This window comes from Drepanopeziza brunnea (assembly GCF_022702325.1).
Source record: "Drepanopeziza brunnea f. sp. 'multigermtubi' strain 214-2 chromosome Unknown ctg3, whole genome shotgun sequence".
Taxonomy (NCBI): Eukaryota; Fungi; Ascomycota; class Leotiomycetes; order Helotiales; family Drepanopezizaceae; genus Drepanopeziza; species Drepanopeziza brunnea.
Window position 1 is genome coordinate 2116548 of NW_027094066.1, and position 19522 is coordinate 2136069.

The 19522-nt window shown below is 50.9% G+C and overlaps 4 protein-coding genes across 4 annotated transcripts; 1 reads left to right on the forward strand and 3 right to left on the reverse strand.

The window, feature by feature from the left end:
* Positions 1-2350: 2350 nt before the first annotated feature.
* On the reverse strand, positions 2351-3265 carry L3040_002726 (uncharacterized protein; the record flags this gene model as incomplete). Its single annotated transcript, XM_007296325.1, has 3 exons — positions 2351-2762; positions 2815-3033; positions 3102-3265. The coding sequence occupies 3 exons, from the start codon at positions 3263-3265 to the stop codon at positions 2351-2353; spliced, it is 795 nt and encodes a 264-aa protein (XP_007296387.1).
* A 2587-nt stretch (positions 3266-5852) lies between these two features.
* L3040_002727 (uncharacterized protein) lies at positions 5853-10252 on the reverse strand (the record flags this gene model as incomplete). The annotated part of the gene is made up of 4 exons (XM_007296324.1): positions 5853-9032; positions 9091-9386; positions 9531-9990; positions 10106-10252. 4 exons carry the CDS (start codon positions 10250-10252, stop codon positions 5853-5855), a joined length of 4083 nt encoding a protein of 1360 aa, XP_007296386.1.
* Positions 10253-11773: 1521 nt separating this feature from the next.
* L3040_002728 (uncharacterized protein) lies at positions 11774-14098 on the reverse strand (the record flags this gene model as incomplete). The annotated part of the gene is made up of 2 exons (XM_007296323.1): positions 11774-13204; positions 13256-14098. The coding sequence occupies 2 exons, from the start codon at positions 14096-14098 to the stop codon at positions 11774-11776; spliced, it is 2274 nt and encodes a 757-aa protein (XP_007296385.1).
* A 2766-nt stretch (positions 14099-16864) lies between these two features.
* Positions 16865-18475, forward strand: L3040_002729 (uncharacterized protein; the record flags this gene model as incomplete). The annotated part of the gene is made up of 3 exons (XM_007296322.2): positions 16865-17400; positions 17461-17703; positions 17767-18475. The coding sequence occupies 3 exons, from the start codon at positions 16865-16867 to the stop codon at positions 18473-18475; spliced, it is 1488 nt and encodes a 495-aa protein (XP_007296384.2).
* Between the last annotated feature and the right edge of the window lie 1047 nt (positions 18476-19522).

Genomic DNA, 19522 nt, shown 5'->3' on the forward strand with positions numbered 1-19522 from the left:
GCCATCAGTGTCTCCAATGTTGAGGGTGATAGGGTCGATGCCCTTCTGGATGGCTCCATTGATCAATTTGGCATCAGACTTGATTCGACGGAAGCGATTCTCGACAGCAGACTGGGTGCAGTCACCGCCGAATCTGGCCGAGATGTCTGATATACATCAACAGCTAAAACTGAAAATTGGGGTAGAAAGCAAATAATTTAACGGTGCAAGATTAAAAAGCAAACGCAGAAAGTAAAGCAAAGGCTACCTGAGGTCTTGGACTTCAGAGACTGAGCGCCGTCCTGAATCGGGACTTGGAATGGATCTTGACCGGCTTCAACGGCGGCGGCGATGGCCTTTGCGTTCTTGTTGAGGGTCCGAAACCGGTTCCAGACAGACTTGTAGTTGGCGCCATCACCATAGAAGCAACCAATGGCTACATAAATAGACGTTATCAGGGACGACAGAAATAATCAGGAACGACAGAATAAAGCGACTCGAAAAAATGTGTGGGAGTATGGACGACGTAGCGACGAAGATGTAGGAGTATGGATAACGTAGCGACGAAGAGAGGGCAAGGAGATGTTCCGCAAACGTACCCTGGTAGTTAAGCTTCAGGTCCGGATGGGCTGCAATGATGGCGCTCAGAAGGCGGACAGAGCTCTCGTAGGATTTCCAGTTAGGCATCTTGGCTGGAGTTCGGGGGATTTTTCTATGAACGTTGAAGGTTAGTGGTGTTGAACTCGAGAAGATGTGCGATGGAAGTTTGAGCCAAAGTGAGTGTGTCGAGCTGGGAAGGGTGGATGGATGAGGCGGGGGTGGAGGGTGATTGCTAAGTACCAACACCGAAGTGCTCGAAAGCCGAACTTCTGGGGAAATTCGAATAATTTGCGGAGACGACGATGCAGTTTGGTAGATGTAATCTGAGACGCAGACTCGAGTCTGTCTAGAGATGTGCTGTGTAAAAGAGGGGGGAAGGTGGTATGGCTATGGTGATTGAGAGCGGAGATGACAGGAAGGGTGGAGGCCGTGTCGCGTGTTGACGACGAGGCTGTGGAGAGATGGGGAACCGCGCAAAGGCGAGATGATGTGATGGGAAAGGGAAACAGCAAGTAGTGCAGCATCTGCTGCGCTGTATAGATGATGGTATGGCAGAGAGGAGAGAGGATAGCATGCGCCGAGGGAGATCAACTTGCCTTGTGTGGTGTTCTTTGGTTGTTCTTTGGTTGGATCGAGCTGCGAAGCTTGGGGTGCTGGCAGAGAAGATGATCAGCGAGAGTTTGGAGGACGAGGAAATACTGTGCAAGAGACGTATGAAGTAAGAAGAGCCTTGCCTTGGAAGTACTGTTGGAGTTGCGAAAACGAAGTGTGGAGATGTTGTGGTGGGAGGAAAGGAGGAGGAGGAGGTCGAGGTTGGGGGAGCGGACTTATGTAGTGGCTCGAGGCAGCAGCATTGGCGCTAGCGAAGGCGGCGAGAACGACAAGGAAAGCGAAGGTCAACTCGGAGAACAAAGAAGAGAATCAACAGGGGAGGTGTGAGAGTATGTTTGACTGTGTGAATACACAACAACAGCTGCATAGGAATTGCACTGCAAATCCTGCCTGGAAATCATGAACTGTTTGTCCTGCGGGCCAGTTTGAGTCAAGTCATACATATTCTGATGCCTGCAATCCACTCCACAGCTTTTCTGGTTCTCCTCCCTTCTCGTTGACATTGCTGCCTCTCTTGAAGACTTTTGAAGTTGCTGATGTCGTTCACAGTACCTCACAACCGTGCTCCAAATTAGCCGAGCATCTCTGCTTCTCACAACCATGCTCAAAATTAGCCGAGCCCCTCTGCCCAACAATCCAGGCCCTCGAATCCCTCCACGAATCTGCCTCCAGTCATGCAGACCTGTCGAGTCCTGCTATCGCATTGCTTCTAGCAGACATTTGCACATATCTCTCGGCTGGCGGCAGGCATCTCTGGGGAATGATCGAGTCTGCAGCATTGGCCAATGACAGGGCATGCGCAACCTGCCGTAAGACAAATTGATATTGGGCTTGCGGGGACAGAACCCTTGTGGTTCAATGCCTCAACGGCTATGAGCAATCATCTCCTCCCCCACATCGATTCTCAAGAAGTCGATCCCCCGAGTGCAAGAATATAATCTCTGAGCTTCCGAGGATGTCAGAAACTTCGTGTAATCAATGCCGACCGACTAGAACAGCTGCTCGTCTCGATCCTTGGGGGCAGCTCGTTCCGACGCCAATGCCGAAGGCTGTATCCGAGAAGAAGAGAAGTGGCTAATCGGGAGAAGAACAAGGTGCGGGGGTCCGATGGCAGATTCAGCGTTGCTTGCCATTCCGTTCATTGAGAAAAAACATACATCTACCCCTCTCCAAGACCGTGTGCAAGGCTGCTTGATCTGAGTTCATGACCCCTGACGACCGTTTCCCCGTCGCCATACATCCAGTACTGAAAGCCCAAGAAGAAGTCACAGCACATCTGGAAAATGCCACAGAGCTTGAAGGTCCAAGGGATTGCACTGGTCGCCGTGAAGAACCACACCATCTTCATGACGTCGCCCGCAATCCAGCTGGCAAGTACGGAGAACCGAAAGCCCTTGCACGATTGCGATCGGCGGTTCGAGAGGATCTGCGGGACGGGCAGGATGGCCTCGATCGAGAGACCGGCTATTCCAAGACTCGCAGAGTATATGGCATATATACTAGGGACTGTGGAAAGCACGAGTTCGTTGCACACGAGAGCAATGAACATATACAAAATGAATTGCCAGTATCTGGAGGTATCCTAGTCAGCGGGCGTACCGAATTTCGGCAAGGAGCTCTCACGGTTTGGGAGACCGCCATTGCCAGAAGTTGTACGGCCGTTGGATACCAGAATCCCCTTCTCTAGCACCAGCGAACGGGTTCGCCATTTCTCCCCCTCTCGAGGACGGGCCGGGTCGGTGGTCCAGCGCAACCTTCAACAGCACAAGCTGGATAGCGATCATGATGATCGATTGGATAAGGAGGGCCGTGTCGAACTGCGCGCCAGGGTAGTAGAACACTCTGCAGAACCTCGTTAGCACCCAGCCCAAACCGTGTTCGCTTGCTCGCTCCGTTCCCCCGGCACGTACTTGAAAGCAGATGCAACCAGCATGATCAACGGGATATCCAACGAGAATCCGGCACTAGATTTGTTCCTATGTATCGAATACGTCTGGTCCGAATAGGAGGTGATTGGAGACAATGCAATGAATAAGGGGGCGACCGCGCCCATAACCAAGGACACGACACCCATCGTTGACGTGGGGGCTGACCGAGAGCGCGAGGGGATAGAGGAGTCGGACCCAACAAAGGCGGAGAAGTACAGCTGCTACGCACGTCTTGTAGTTGTAGCTGCTGAGCAAAGATGGATAGGTAGATCGATGTTGGTGTTGATTTGGAAACGTTTAGAAGTCAGACAGGTTTGTCGAGCTAATTTCCGAATTGAGATCGAGAGTCGGAGAGAAAGACACCGATTGGTTAGACATCTTAGTCTGATCTCTCGGGCCGAGGTTTCTCCCTACTACCCTGTCACCTGATTTGCAGATCTGATTGAGTAAGATCAGATCAAAGGTACCTACGCAGACCTAGTATAAGGAAACAGTACGCCTATGATAAACAGAGTATTTTTCCATTAATCGCCTGGGCCACCCTTTTCATTTTTCCCCCTCCCCCGTAGAAGCCTGTCCATTCGAGGTGTCCAATTGCGTAAAGCACTTGAAGCACGTAAAGTAGAAGCCTCGGCCAAAATGAGCATGAAAAACCTCCACTTATTTCATCATAACCGAGGACGATCAACACATGCAGGTCTGCAAGAAAACATACATTCACAAGACAAAACTTACAATATGAGCAACCCTCCAAACCGATGCAAAACCAGCGCTGAAACTAGACTCGGTAGGCTCTAAACCAGTAACAAAGCTCCCTCCCTCTTTCACCTACCCGTCGATTGCCTTAAATATCATTCCAAAAAAAAAAAAAAAACACTATAAAACACCGACCTAGGGCAAGGTCGGATTCTTCTCACGAAATTAAATGAAATTCAAAATAACCGACGATGAGCACCTATAAAAACAGCTCATCATACTCCGCATGCCCAGCTCTCCCTCTGTAGCTTCACATCAAATCACCCACTTACCTATTTACCTACTCAAGCCTTCAAGCTCAAGCCTCTATCCAAGCTTAAGCCTTCAAGCCAAGCAAGCGCCTTACAACCATACCTACCGTAGCCACACTCCATAAACAACCCCCTTGACCTCTCCCAACCTCCTCACCCCTCCCCTCCTCACCCCTCCTCTCACCTCTCATCTCCACTTAACACGGTACAGGCGTAAGTATTACCCCTCGAGGGTGCCTCAAAAGTTTAGCTTCCACTTTAAACCCCCTGTTTTCCCTACCCTCGAGGGGTAATACTTACGCCTGCGACGTAGTACATCCCAAGCTCTTACCACCCACCCATCACATCTCATCACATGAAAAGAAAAATAAATAAATAAATAAATAAATAAATAAATAAATAAATAAATAAATCAATCAATCAATAAATAAATAAATAAATAAATAAATAAATAAATAAATAAATAAATAAATAAATAAATAAATAAATAAATAAATAAATAAATAAATAAATAAATAAATAAATAAATAAATAAATAAATAAATAAATAAATAAATAAATAAATAAATAAATAAATAAATAAATAAATAAATAAATAAATAAATAAATAAATAAATAAATAAATAAATAAATAAATAAATAAATAAATAAATTTTTAAAAAAAAAGAAAGAAAGAAACCAACGACAGCCAACCCAACCCAACCCAACCTAACCTATCTATCTACCTACCCAAATGCGACCCCATCTCAATCCTCAATACCATATCCCACCCAATTCGTACATACACACGCAATACCTACCGGTACCCAATCCTTCTTCTTTTCCCCAACCTCTCTCCACCAAAGCCAAATACGTACCTAACCGACAGCGTAAACCAACCCAACCCGCCTCACTCCACCTCACCTCAATCCAATCCAACCCAATTCACTCCACCTCACCTCATTACACCTGATATAACACGCCATTCCATACCAAACAACCAAAACAATCCAACCAATCCAACCAAAACACCCATACAACCAAACACCCATCCAACCAATCCAACCAATCCAACCCTACAACACCCCCACCCAAGCGAACTCCCTCGGTATCGGTATCGGTACTCGGTCCTCGCTCCCGTGCATGCAGAGAGCGGATTGCGAGGTACCGGTACTCGTCCGCCTCCTGACATCCTTTCGGTCTGAACTAGTAGAGCACCTAGTAAAGAACCTAGTAGAGCACCTAGAGGAGGAGGGAGAGGATGGATGCATGGATGCATGGATGGATAGATGGCCGATTCTCATCATCAGCAGGAGGGAGATCAATCCATCCATCCATCAATCGCTTCTTGCTTTTCGAAAAGAGAAAAGAGAAGAGAAAAGAGAAGAGAAAAGAGAAGAGAAAAGAGAAGAGAAAAGAAAGGAAAAAAAAAAGGGAAAAAGGGCTTGGGATTTGGGTTTCAAAGGAGAAGGGGGTACTGTTACCGGCCGAGTGATGAAAGCTAGGGACGTTGAAAAGTGCGGGCGAGGGAGGCGGCCGGCCTTGGAGGAGGGAGAGGAACCAGATTCATTTTTGGAGACAGGAGCCCAAGGAGGGAGATCAAATAAAAGGGGGTATTTTTTTTCGTTATGCTGGGAAAACGCCAATGTCTACCTACCCACCCATCCACCCACGATACATGCATTCGATCATTCATCCCGAACCAGGCAGGCAAGAAATACCGAACGAGGGCCATCCAACCAGTAGCTTAACCAACCCACCGCCTAGCACTCTTGAACATCCGTACCCACGGCCCGAACTCGCCCCAACCCTCGACCAGATTACTCGGAATATATGACCCAACATCAGCCATCACCGTGCGCTCCGGATGCGGCATCATAGCCAGCACCCGCCCGTCCAAACTTTTCACCCCCGCAATACCCTCCGGACTACCGTTAGGGTTCGCCGGGTACCGCGTCGTCACATTGCCCAGGTTGTCCGTATATCGAATCGGCACCAGCCCATGTTCATTCATGGCCTCTAGATCCGCTACACTGCGGAATGAAGCGCGGCCTTCGCCGTGAGAAACGACGATTGGCATCGATGTGCCGCTCATACCGTGCAGGAAGACGGAAGGTGATTTCTTGTTATCTTGGATCTTGACCATGGAGACGCGGCCTTCGAATTGTTCGCTTTCGTTTGGTAGGAAGGTGGGCCAGTGTTGGGCGCCGGGGATAAGCTCGGCGATACGGGAGAGCATCTGGCAACCATTGCACACGCCCAAAGCGAAGGTATCAGGACGGGCGAAGAATTTCTGGAACTCAGGACGGGCGTTCTCTTCGTGCATAAGGATGGACTTGGCCCAGCCTTGTCCTGCGCCGAGGACATCGCCGTAGGAGAAGCCGCCGCAGGCGGCGATGCCGACAAAATCGGCGAGGGAGCGGCCATCGATGATATCGGTCATGTGGACATCAATGGGGTCGAAGCCAGCGGCTTTAAATGCAAAGGCCATCTCGGCGTGGCCGTTGACGCCTTGCTCGCGGAGGATGGCGACGCGGGGGATCTTGGTAAAGACGGAAGTGATGGAGGATGTCAGGGGGAGGATGTTCTCTTTGGGGTCGAAGGTTAGTTTGTAGCGGAGTCCAGGGTCGCGGTCGTCGCTGATGGTGTCGAACTCGGAGGCGGCACAGTCGACGTTATCGCGGATGCGCTGCATTTGGTAGGATGTGCTAGCCCACATTTGCTGCATCTCGGATCGGCGCAGGCGGATGATTGTCTGTTGGCCGTAGCGGATAGAGAGTTCTTGCTTCGATGCTGCAGGAACACGGCCGATTGTTCGCACCATTCCTTTAGGAGGACCACATGTAGCGAAGCAACTTCTGAATCTCGTCTCGTCTGATTTGCGGACCTGGAAAACTGCACCTAACTCTTCATTGAAGAGAGATCCCAAGACATCAGAAAGTCCAGAGCTCTTCGCAAAGCTGTCAATCACAATCTCAGCACCGCATCTGCCAGCGAACATCATCTCAGCGATTGTAGTGATCAGACCACCGTCTGAGATATCATGGTAGGCGAGAACAACGCCAATTTCGTGCATCTGGACAATAGCGTCAAAGTAATCCCGGATCAGATCAGCATCCCTGACATCAGGTACTTCATGTCCCAGCTGGCCAAAGCTCTGGGCAAGTGCCGAGCCGCCCAATGCTTGGTGACCTTGAGCAAGATCAACGTACATGAGTAAGGTCTCACCAACGTCCTCAAATCTTCGCAAAGTCGGAGTCCAGGTGTTGCGTACGTTCGCGACAGGTGCGAAGGCCGAGATGACAACTGTCATTGGAGCAGTGACGCTCTTGGCATCCCCAGTCTTCTGATCCTTCCAGGATGCCTTCATTGACGTAGAGTCTTTGCCGACTGGAATGCTGATACCAAGAGCTGGGCACAGGTCCATACCAATGGCATGCACTGCCTCGTACAGAGCGGCGGCCTCACCAGGGTGGTTAACTGCAGCCATCCAATTCGCAGAGAGCTTGACTCGGGCCAGGTCACCTTCGTCCGCACGAAGGACGTGAGCAGCAGCCAAGTTCATCAAAGACTCCGCAACTGCCATTCTCGCCGATGCAGCTGGCGAGACGAGGGCGATATTGGGCTTATCTCCCATACTCATAGCTTCTCCCGTCTTTATTTTGTCGCCCATGTTCAGAGCAGTGACAGTCACTGCAACATCTGCAACAGGCGTTTGCCACGGGCCAACCATCTGATCCCTGACTGTCATACCTCCGACGGAACGATCTCCAATAGTAATCAAGAAGGACTTTGAACCAACGGCTGGTAAATGGAAGATTCGCTCGATAGCTTTTCCGATGAGGTAGTGTTCGGGAAATTGCGGGTATGCGTTGATGAGAGCTTCTCTGGCGTCGAAGGGAGTCAGGACAGGTTTTCGCGTCTTGACACTTCGGTCTAATTTTCTGCCCTTCGGAAAGAGTAGAGACATTGGCATATCAATAGGCTTGGGGTACTCCGTAGATTCCCGATCGGTCAGAACAAGGCTGCCGTGACCATTCGAATCCATCTTCGTCACAGTGCCAACATCAGAGAATCCGCAACGCTCCCGATTCGCAATGCTGGTGAACCGGTTCATGTGCTCTTTGTTGACAATCATGACATATCTTTCTTGGGCCTCGCAACACCAGATCTGTAGAGGGCTCATACTCCTGTCTGCATTTTCGATCTGTCGTAGTTCGAATTTGCCTCCAAATCCGGCATCCTTGACCAATTCAGGTAGAGCATTGGAAAGACCTCCAGCGCCAACATCGTGAATGAAGGCAATAGGGTTGTTTTCTCCAAGAGCCACACATGTATTGATCACCATCTGGGCCCGGCGTTCCATTTCAGGGTTGCCACGCTGGACACTATCAAAGTCGAGTTCCACAGATCCTTCTCCAGAGGCGTTACTTGACGCAGCCCCTCCCCCAAGACCGATCAGCATAGCTGGGCCACCGAGCACAATAATGTGGGCTTCTTCCCTGACATCTCGTCCATCTTTGAGAGCATGCTGAGGTCTAACGGTTCCGACACCACCCGCGATCATGATTGGCTTATGGTATCCTCGGGTTTCGTGACCATCAACTCCGGTGTCAACATCGGCGAGAAGTGTGCGGAAGCATCCAGTCAAGCAAGGTCGGCCAAACTCGTTGTTAAATCTAGCGCTGCCAATCGGAGCTTCGAGCATGATATCGAGGCTGCTCGCGTAATGTGCTGGCTTGCCGAAGTCCATTTCCCAGGGCTGTTTGTGATCGGGAATCAGGAGATCAGAGACCCAGAATCCACAAAGTCCAGCTTTGGGGGTCGATCCTCGGCCCACGGCTCCTTCATCTCGAATCTCACCACCGGACCCAGTCGCAGCTCCTGGAAACGGAGAGATAGCTGTAGGATGGTTGTGTGTCTCGACCTAGCTATTTGCTTAGCATCCCTGTCAAATTATCATACCCGAGCAAAATTCTGCGCACCTTAATGAGGAAGTGGACCTTTTCCTTGGTCTGTCTCCAGCTACCGGTAGAATAGTCAGGAGCCCAGAAACTAGCCACTTCTCCCTCCAAGACCGCAGCATTGTCACTGTATGCCGAAACAGTGTATTTGGGGTTTTGTTTGTGGGTATTTTGAATCATCTCAAATAGAGATCTACCCGTAGCAGTTCCATCGATAGTCCAGTTTGCATTGAATTGCTTGTGCCGACAATGCTCGGAGTTGACTTGAGCGAACATGAACAACTCGATATCGTGGGGATCTCTACCAAGCTCCTTGTCTACCAATCAATCAGTATGCGATTCACAACATGGTGTCCCCCAAGTTTCCAAGGACAGTGCGCGTAAGCGGCAAGCCAATGGACCAACCGCATCAAAGGCAGTTGTCACCGAAGTTCCCAGGGTAGCGTAGCGAAAATACTCACAAGCTTGAACCAAATACTCCATCTCAAGCTGATCCAGCGCAAGCCCTCGCACCTTATTATACCCCTTCAGTACCTCCAACCTCTGCCCCTCGTCTTCCCCCAACTCGATGACTTCCAGCGGGTATGGCTGGTCCTCCGCAAACATCTTATCCATGTCCGGCGCTTCTGATTCCATATTCTCGGTCATGCGATCAAACAGCTCGTCGCGGAACGGCACATCCTCTGTCTCAGCCTCCCCATTCTGCTCGAAATTCAGCAGGATGACGCGACCGCGCTCGATGCGTTGCAAGCTGGACTTGAGGCCGCACACGTAGGCGATACTAGTGGCTTTAGAGCTCCAGGGCGAGATGTTGCGCGGGGTGATGTAGTAGAAACGGGTCATGCCACCAGGATTCCTGAGGACTTCGCTGGACTCTGAATTGGAGCCGGGGAGGAGCTGACGGATTTTTTCCTGGGTCGCCTTTAGGGACGGGTGTTAGTCACATTTCCTTCGTCATCAATTTCCACTCCAGTCCCGCAAGTTACTTTCTCCTGTCCACCTCGGACTCTGAGACCCGTTGTCTTTCTTCTCGTACCTGGTTTGAAGCGTCTTTGAGGTGCACATAGTGAACCCAGTATCCCCGGACTCTCGTGCAAAGAGCGCCGGTGGCATTAATGCTCTTCTTGAGCTTCTTCGCGTCGGCAGAGGTGAAGCAAGACTCCCCTGGGATGGTGAGAAACATCGTTGCGGTGTGGGCCGGAAGGAGAGAGGAGTGGTTCGAGTTTGATATGGAAAAAAAAAAAAAGTAAACGTCCGTAAAAGTGAATGTCAGAAAAGTCGAACCGATGAACTGTTGAATTGGTATTGACAACTGATAAAGCGGTGCGACGAAACGTCGTTGAAGTGCGGGTTGGGGAAAATGGGAGACGGAGATGGCGGGGTGGGGTGGGCGCAGAACCGAGTCAAGGAGGGGAAAAAATTGACGGCAGAATTTCAATGGTTCAAACCCTTTTCGGAAAGCGGTCGATCTACTGATCTTTAGCATGCATACCGTATACCTAGGTACCTTCCTTAGTCAATCATATTGATCCACCGTCGAATACTCTCGAGGACGGTGCGAAGGCATTTCAACTCAATAGCCCACCAACCTTCCCTTAAAACCATTTCAGCCGTAGGAGGGGCGGTAATTGAACCAGCTACAGTAAAATCAACGTCAGACCTCCCTATAAATTGAGCACAGTTTACCAAACAAACTATCTTAATGCAAGAAAGAGACCGTCTCAGGGCCGTCCGTCCCATCGAGGCCTCGCTTAAATTCTACGAATCGGTCAATAGTAACCTAGATCCAAATGACAGAAAATGTTGATTTGCCGATACAGGAGGAAACTGAACTCGGTCTTTCCTATCCTCGTCGAGACACGTGTGGAATGATGCGTCACCACCTTCCAGAGGCGTGACTAGCTAGCTAGTTACGGAGGACCTAGGCTACTCCGTATGACCTTTGCAGAAAGCAGAAAGGCAGTGAGTACAGATACAGATACTATCACGCTCTCCAGCGACAACTTTCACAAAGTCGATCAAAGATCCATCTGCTACCGACAGAAAACATCCATTTAATACCTAACCGTACAATCCTTCGTACCTAGTTTCAGTCCCCTCGCTTCTCTCAGACGCCATCTTCACCATCACCATCACCATCACCATCACAATCAACAATCAACAAACAGGATAAGATAGGTACCTAGCCCGGATAAGATATTATAAAATATTATAAGCTAGTTAAGCTAGTCGAGTTAAGCTAGTCGAAAATGAAAAAGAAAAAGAAAAAAAAAGGAAAAGAAAAGAGAAAAAAAAAAATTAAAGCCGTCGACAGGACACATGTCGTCCACTTGTGATAGAGTAGAGTAGAGAGAGATTTGGACGATGTAGATAGACGATACCTAATGGCCATCCTTTCAAAAACCCAAGACCCAAAATCCAGAATCCAGAATCCAGAACCCAAAACACAACAACGACAAAAGAGAGAGGTAGATGGCAAAGACTCGCACCGTCCATTTTGTTTCCCGATTCCGACCCAGCCCTTTTGTTTCCCCGCTAGCCCAGCCAGAAACACCGCAAAGCATACCTGTGCAGCTTGCAAAACACACCACAGCATAATGTAACAGGAAGCAACACCTTGAAGCATCCGGAACGGCACGCCGCGCTTGGAAGAAAAATCAAGGGATCATCTTCAACCCTCCCCTTCACCTCACCTCACCGCGTGCTACCGCCCGCTAATCAGCCCCCCCTTGACAAACGGCCCTCCACCTCCAGGCCCAGCCCCAGCCCCAGAACTCGTGGCTGGTCTGCCATCCCTCCGAAACACCGTCGTGTTCCCCGGGATGAGGATGGCCCCCGGCAACACCTCCGGCGTCGTCGCAATCTCCACCAACGGCACCCCTTGGACGGGAGCTACGCCATGCCCCCTATTTGCCTTGTCCCACTGCGGTGCCTCTTTGAACGTAGCCTTGAAGTCCAGTAGCGGTTTCGGTGGACCTGCTGCTTTGGTGCCCGCTGCGCGCTGGCCATCGCCTCCGGCCCCGTTAGCAGCTCCAGCGGTGTTCGGACGGCGACCGCTGGCTTTGATGGACTTGATCGAGTTCGTGCGCTGGAGAAGTGTGCTGGGGCCTTGGAGGAGCGAGCCTTCGATAAAGGGGCCTGAATTCTGAGCGGCCAACTCTTTTTCTTTCTGTTGTTTCACGCGTTGAGAGTACGACCTTCCCAGCAGACCCGAGTATGCGAACTCGTCCTCGGCCTCGGGTGAAAGTTTGTACGCGAGTGGCGGCGGTGGGTGCCTTCGGGTCTCGTTGGGCATAGGGGATAAGGAGATGCTGTTGCGCAGAAAGAACGGGATCTGGCGGGGCTTGTTCTCCTCTTCCGAATCGCATTCGCCCTCGTTGGACCTCGGAGATCTAGCTGCGAAACGATCCGTGTTGACGAGGGGTGCAGAAGAGCCGAGGGTGGAAGGGTTTTGGCCTTCGCCCGTTTTGTTGACGAGGTACCAGCTGCGCCAGCGCTGGACAGCGTCGTAGAAACTCTCGGCTATCGCCTGGTCGTCCGAGCAGAAGAAGTGTACGAAATTCTCGTTGCTCAGAAACAGGGTCAATTTCTGTTGACTTTTGACTGCGTAGCAATACCTCTTCGGGGGCTTGAGTTCCTTGCGTATCTTCTGCGGGGTTGGGGTGTATATATCGAAATCGGACAAATGACATATGGTCAACGAATCTTTGTCGGAAATCTTCGCGGCCTCCTTTTTGGATGTGAACATTTGGCCAGATGAAAGTATGTATACGAGTCGCCTGTTCCACTTCCCACGCCCCTGGGAATGGTACAAGGGGAATGTGAGATCGCCCGGGGCCTCTTGGGGCACCGAAGAGGCTTCCAGGTCGGTATCGAATTTGGGAGAGTCCGACCTGGTCAGCAACAGTGCATTTTGGGTATCCCGATCCCACGAGTTCATGACGTCTCGAATGTGTTCATACCGGCGTAGCCGACGCTCCAGCCCGAGCTGTGTGTACGCTTCGAGGAGTATAGTGTTCGAAGGTATGATGTGGTGAGACATGACATTGGCGGATGCGTATATGAGTTCGACTGGGGTTGTTTCGGGGGTGACCGGAAGGGCGATGGAGGATTGCTTGCATCGGACGTTAACCCACTGCTCTTGGTTAGAAAGGCAAGGCACACGAAGCCACAGCAGCGCACTTACACGCTCTCCTGCATTGGAGGCTGAGATGGGCGCATCGGTTTGCGGCACGATTCCCCCTCCGCCTTGCTCTATGCCCCTGAGCATTTCCGTACTCCTAGTGGCCTCTACAGGCCGTGGCGGACCATCGCCGTTGCTTCGAGTTTTCGACATGGAATTCGATCCAGATCCACTCGACGACGTCGTAGGAGCCCTCGGCCTCGGTGCGTCTCGTTTCCTCGAGAAGAACGGAAGCTTCTCTCTCATCGGGCTGGTTAATGGCCTCGTCACTGGGGAAGCAGCATCTAACTCGGCCTCCAGTCTCTCCAAATCCTTACGTTTCTGCTCTGCCAGCACGCGCTCAGCGGCCTCTTCCTCTTCGCGGTACAGCCGCCCCTCGTCATCTTTCTGCTGCTGTCGCAAGCGTCTCTGCTCCTCCTTTTCCCGCTCGACCCTGCGGTTCTGATCCTCCCTCTCCCGGAACTTTCGCTTTCGTCGCTCATCTTCCGTCTCTCGACGCTGGAGCCCGGATCTGCCCCCGTTACTGAAGAGTTCCTCGGCCTGGGTATTCCGCACCGGCTCCGTCACCCTCCGCTCCAGGTTCCTGGTCTCGGACAGCTTCGCCGTCTGCTGGGCTCTGGGCAGAGCCGGCAGAGATGGCACCGGCGGAGTCGGCAGGCCAGCGATCTGGTCCGCATTCGCAGGCACGGTGGCCCGTCGGTACCGGGCCAGACTGTTCATATGTGAGCCGTCATTGTTGGGATTCGAGGCCGACAGCACTGGCTGGGGCTCTGGTTCTGGCTTGACAGCCTGGCGCACGGAGCGGTACCGCGAGTACTTCTGGGGCGGGGCCTTCTCTTCGACCATGGTGTAGCAGCTTCTTCTGTTCTTCTTCTTCTTCTCTTCTTCTCTTCTTCTCTTCTTCTCTTCTTCTCTTCTTCTCTTCTTCTCTTCTTCTCTTCTTCTCTTCTTCTTCTTCTTCTTCTTCTTCTTCTTCTTCTCTTCTTCTCTTCTTCTCTTCTTCTCTTCTTCTTCTTCTTCTTCTTCTTCTTCTTCTTCTTCTTCTTCTCTTCTTCTCTTCTTCTCTTCTTCTCTTCTTCTTCTTCTTCCTCTTCTTCTCTTCTTCTCTTCTTCTGCAGACCTCGAGGGTGCTATGAATATTGAGTAGCGGTCCTGTGGTCCTGTAGTCGCAATGTTGCCGCGGGGGGCAAGAGCATGGTAGGTAGATAGGACGGAGAGGGGAATGGGGAGGGGGAAGGGGAAAGGGAGAAGGGGGAAGGGAGGAGGGAGAAGGGAGAAAGGGCAGTGATGAGGGATGAGGCTAGTAAATAGGTGCGGGTAGTGTGAAAAGGTGAGAGGTGACAGGAGCGAGATGAGATAAATGTGACGACTCCGTAGCCGTAGGCAAGCAAAGGACGGTCCGCTACGCTACGCTACGCTACGGGACGCTAGGGTAGGGTACAGTACAGTACAGTACAGTACAGTACAGCAGGCCCTCGTCGCGTAACGTCTCGTCTCGTCTCGTCTCGTCTCGTCTCGTCTCGTCTCTCTCTCTCTCTCTCTCTCTCTCTCTCTCTCTTCTCGTCTCGTCTCACAACAAACTTCCTCGGCGCGTGACGGATCTTCGTCGCTCTTTCCCCCCCCATTGTAATCTTAAAACGTTAAAATTGGCATTCTTGGCGTGACCCCTGCCAGAAGTGTCTCAAACTCGGGAATCCCAGCAATGCGGGGAGAAGGACACCGGGAGACCAGGACACCAGGAGGCAGCGGAGCCGCCTGCGAGTAGGACGTACCGGGAGTACCTACCGTACGTACTACGTACCTACCTACTCAGCTTTTTGAGTTAGGATTCAGGACAGGATAAAAGCTTCGCAGGGAACCGTGATCCTTCCTTCCTCCATACTCCATACTGTACTTATACTTCTTCCATCGCCAGCGAGATCCTCGAGAGTTACGCCCTGGGTGGCCTTGTTCAGGGAACGTTTATGAAAAAAAAAAGTGTATGGGGAAAAAGAAGAAGAAGAAGAAAAAGAAAAAGAAAAAGAAGAAGAAGATAAAAATTAAAGGGAAAAGGGAGGAGAGGGGGGGGGGGGAGGAACTGCGGCAAGATCATCCACATCTGGTCGCCGGTCGGTACATATTCGCGAGAAGCCGGTTGCTGCTGGCCTTGGGTCTTGGGTCTTGGGTCTTGTCTTTGTGAAACCTGTCGCAGCCACAAGAAAGTAAAAAGAGGCCTTGGGAGGCCTTGAGAGGCCTACTTGGCTCGGCTTGGGCCCGACTTCCCGCCATGTCAATACAGTAATGCAAAGAAAGGGGCGCACGAGGTAAAGGGTCGCGACCTTGTAACGCATATAATTGCTGCCCTGCTGAGCGTGAGGAGCTGTGATAACACAGCATGCCTTGCGCTCGAGACTGATCCAGAATGTAGTCACGCCGGGGATCGGGAGCTGCGAATGAAAACAGGCATTCGTATGATATATACCTCGAGCAATATAAATACTTCGAGCAATTTGTATACCTCGAGCAATATATATACCTAGAGCAATATACATACCTGCAGCAATATACATACCTAGAGCAATCTCTCTCTCTCTCTCCCCCTCTCTCTATCTCTCCCCCCCTATCCAGTACGCGAGAAGTCCAGTCCAGTCCAGCCCATTCCAGCCCATTCCAGCCCAGCCCAGCCCCCTCAGTCTCGACGAAAAAGGCGACAGAGAGAGAGACAGATCAGAAAACCACCAGATACATCGTGCGCAAGAAAAACAGCCAGTGAACTCCCCTTTCCTATCCAAACTCCTTCACAGGCAAGAGAAGAGTCAGCGCTAGCCACAGACAGCAAAAGAAAACCCAACAACATTGCTAATACCACAAACCCATCATCCCCTTTCGACGCCTCCTAAATTGCTGCCCGCCCCGTGGAAGCTCGCACCGACTCGTCCCCGCAGAACCATCACGGCCAGACCTCTTCAAACTCCCCACAGAGATGACGGAGAGTCGAGGACGACGGAGCCCGCGCAGATTCCGGTGACACGCTTGTGCAGTCTGATGATACGTGCGAGAGGTGATTTCGAAATGACCGAGCAGAGGTGAGTCCCGAGAGAGAAAGGTCTTACTTGAGGACTCGGAGTGAGAGAAAGAGAAGCCCTGCGGCCTCTCGCCAACGCGGGACGCCACAGAGCAAGGTAGTAGTTGCTATCCAGTGATTCGTCGAGGTGCGGAGAGCCAGCCATGAGAGCCGGCGTTGTGTTACGCAGTGTCCTCCGTATCCTGGCAAAGAAGGGCTGACCACTTGGCACGCAAATGGATGGGTTGGACAAGTCACGTTCCGACGTGGCTTCATGCGTGGCATCGGAGCTGAAGCGGTCTTGCCTGATGATTCACGAGATGCTGACTGCAGCCTAACTTGAACATGGAGAGAGATAGATATAAATGTACATATATATGCGCTGCGTGCCTATCGAGAACGGTGAGAGAATCCAGAGAAACGAGAAAGGAGCTGTGTGTTAGCGAGAGTATCAAAATACCGAGAAAGCAACTTGGCGAATTAACGTCATCTCGAACGTCCGACTATCGTGCTCGTGACGCGAAATCAGAGAAGGGAACAAAGCCGAACGATCGAACGAATAAAAAGAAATGGAGACTCCGGTCAAAACACACCAGGACTTCATCCTCCTCACTGCAAATCTCGGCTCCGAAACCTCCACGGAAATCATCAACTTCATCGCACAATACTCCACCACCCCGCACAGCCTCGCCGACCTCTCGCAAGCGCTAACCCTCGTAGCCACCAATCTCCACTCCTTATATTCCACCATCTCCCAATACGGGCCCAATACCAATTACGATGATTCCTTGACCAGACCTCTCATCGCCTGCTTGCATGCAATTTTCGAGAAAGTGGGCAGGGCCTTGGAGGAGGGTGTGGAAGCCGAGAAGGAATATGGTGACGAGTGGGAGGATCTGGAACGTGTGGGTGGAGGTGGGAGGTCAGTAGTCAGGCCGAGAAATCCAAATGCCTTTAATCATGCCGGGTGTGTGAGGTTTGTGAGGGTATTGGGTGGGTATGAGACGACAGATGAGTTGGTGTGGTATCTGGAGACCTTGAAGGGACATGTCTTTCATGTAGCCAAGGCGATTCGGTATTTGGCTTTGAAGAGAATGGAGAGCGAGTGAGTAGTTTTTGACGTTGAATAAAGCGTGGAGAATAGCGACGCTGATGTTTGTTTTAGGAGTACTTTGAGCGCGGAAGAGAAGGCGACGATGAAGAAACTGACGAGTCGAGTTGTTGATCTTTCGGGCGAGCTGGAGTTCCGGAAGCAAGAACTTGAGGTATTGGCTGAGAGATGGAAGGCTGGCGATGATCTTACGGACACAGGGAAGAAGATGGACGAAGTAGTCATTATTCCTCGACCGAACCGGCGGATTGACGACGATGCTCTGAGCTGGCGCTCATTCGATTCCTTTGAGTCAGAGTGAGTTACTCGTGATCAACCTCTCTTCTTTTTTACACGGATATGCTGACCGAGCGTGTACAGTAGTGCTTTTATCGAGAGTAACGAAATCTACGAGATATGGATCATCCGGAAGATTGAAGGACAAACTCGACGAATGGAACGTAACTGGACATTCCTCGGCCTGAGAGTGAGCGAGCATCTTAACGACGAGGTCTATTCTGTCGAAGGCATGCCTTGCTCCCAGGAGAAAATGAAAAGTAAGTACGAAGCTTCGAAGATCGGGGCAGGTGTATTGGAAAGGAGACTCGCAAATTTGCCCAATAGTATCTATCGTGAGATCCAGTGGCTCGTTCAGGAACGTATGAGGATTTCCAGTGTCAGCAGGCGCCTCCGCACATGGAAGTTGATCGATGTGAAGCCCACTACTCCGATCATGCCTCGGCAACCGCAGTCCTGGATGAGCTGGCTCATGGGGAAGCAGAATAACTCGGACCAGATGGTGGTCTTGAAGGCGGAAAGTTCCCGGGAAGAAGGCATGACCTATCCGAATAGGATTACCGATCCTTTCAGGAAGCATGGTCGAATTCCAAGTGATAGAAGGAGGAGAAGGACTCGCAGCCCCGTTGATATTCGCCTGGAGGAGAGAGACGAGCGGGGTGAATATGTTGGCGATCGTCGTCGCGGCGAGATTCCGTCGATGCCAGATCCAACTCCTGAGGAGGCACATAGGAAAATCGAGGAGATGCTGGCAGAACTGGTAGCTTCTGGCAAGCAAGACGTAGCTTCGTAAGTTGACCACAGGGATTTTCGGGACTAGGACTATGGGAGGAACAGTTCACGGACTCTTGATTCCTCGCTCCAATGCACCTGTTCCTCGAGAGGGAAAGTCATGGCAATATGACCTTTAGGACAAATTGATATCGGAATTGAAAGATTCAAGTAGAAGTGCTGAAACACGAAACTACTTCTTGAAACGCAATCCTGCCAAATAAACGAAGAAACCGGCATCTTGAACCGAATGTGGGCGTTGCTGTGGCATATTCTGACAGTCCAGAATAACAGCAGCTTCACTCAAAGCACGACAATGACTCCTCCAGAAACGGTCAAGGTAGTGGCGGGGAGACAGGTATTGCGGATCCTGAGTGAGATACTGGGGAACTAGTATGTTCCTTAGATCCGATTAAGGAGTTCGGAAGCATCATATACTTGCGTCTCCCTAATTTGCAATTCTGCCTCCGTAAAATATGAGGATCTCGACGAATTGCGTCAACTTGACGATTTCTCCAAAATAGTCAAATAAATTTTGCTAATCATACCGTTTCGCGGTCGATTTTTGACTTGGGAGAGATGGCTACCAGAAAGGAATATGATGCTGTAGACGGCATCTAGTAGAAGCTCTCAGGAAACAGCAACTCTTTGACTTGGAAGCATCACAATCTTTGAGGTTCCAGCTCTGGCTTTGCTTTCGTTCAAGCCAAGCTTCTCAAAAGATGTGCAAGGAACATCGCGATAGATGATATCGGACATGGCAGCGAACAAGGCATGAGAACTCAGGCTTTAGAAGTGCAGAGTATAGAGTTTGAGAGGGAATGTCAGATTCGGACGAAAACAGGGAGGTTGTAGAGAGGTGGGTCAGAGGTGTTGATTGAAGAGAGGAGCGATGCTCCACCCGAGCTATAGCACAGCCAAATCCCACCAGCTCCAAAAACAGACTAGCGTCCACTCCACTCTGCAGCTCAAATCGCCAAACTTCCCCCAAATCAAAAAAAGATACAAAAACTAATTCCTTACTCCCAAACTTCTCCAACGACAAAGATACCTATCCGTAAAAACACCA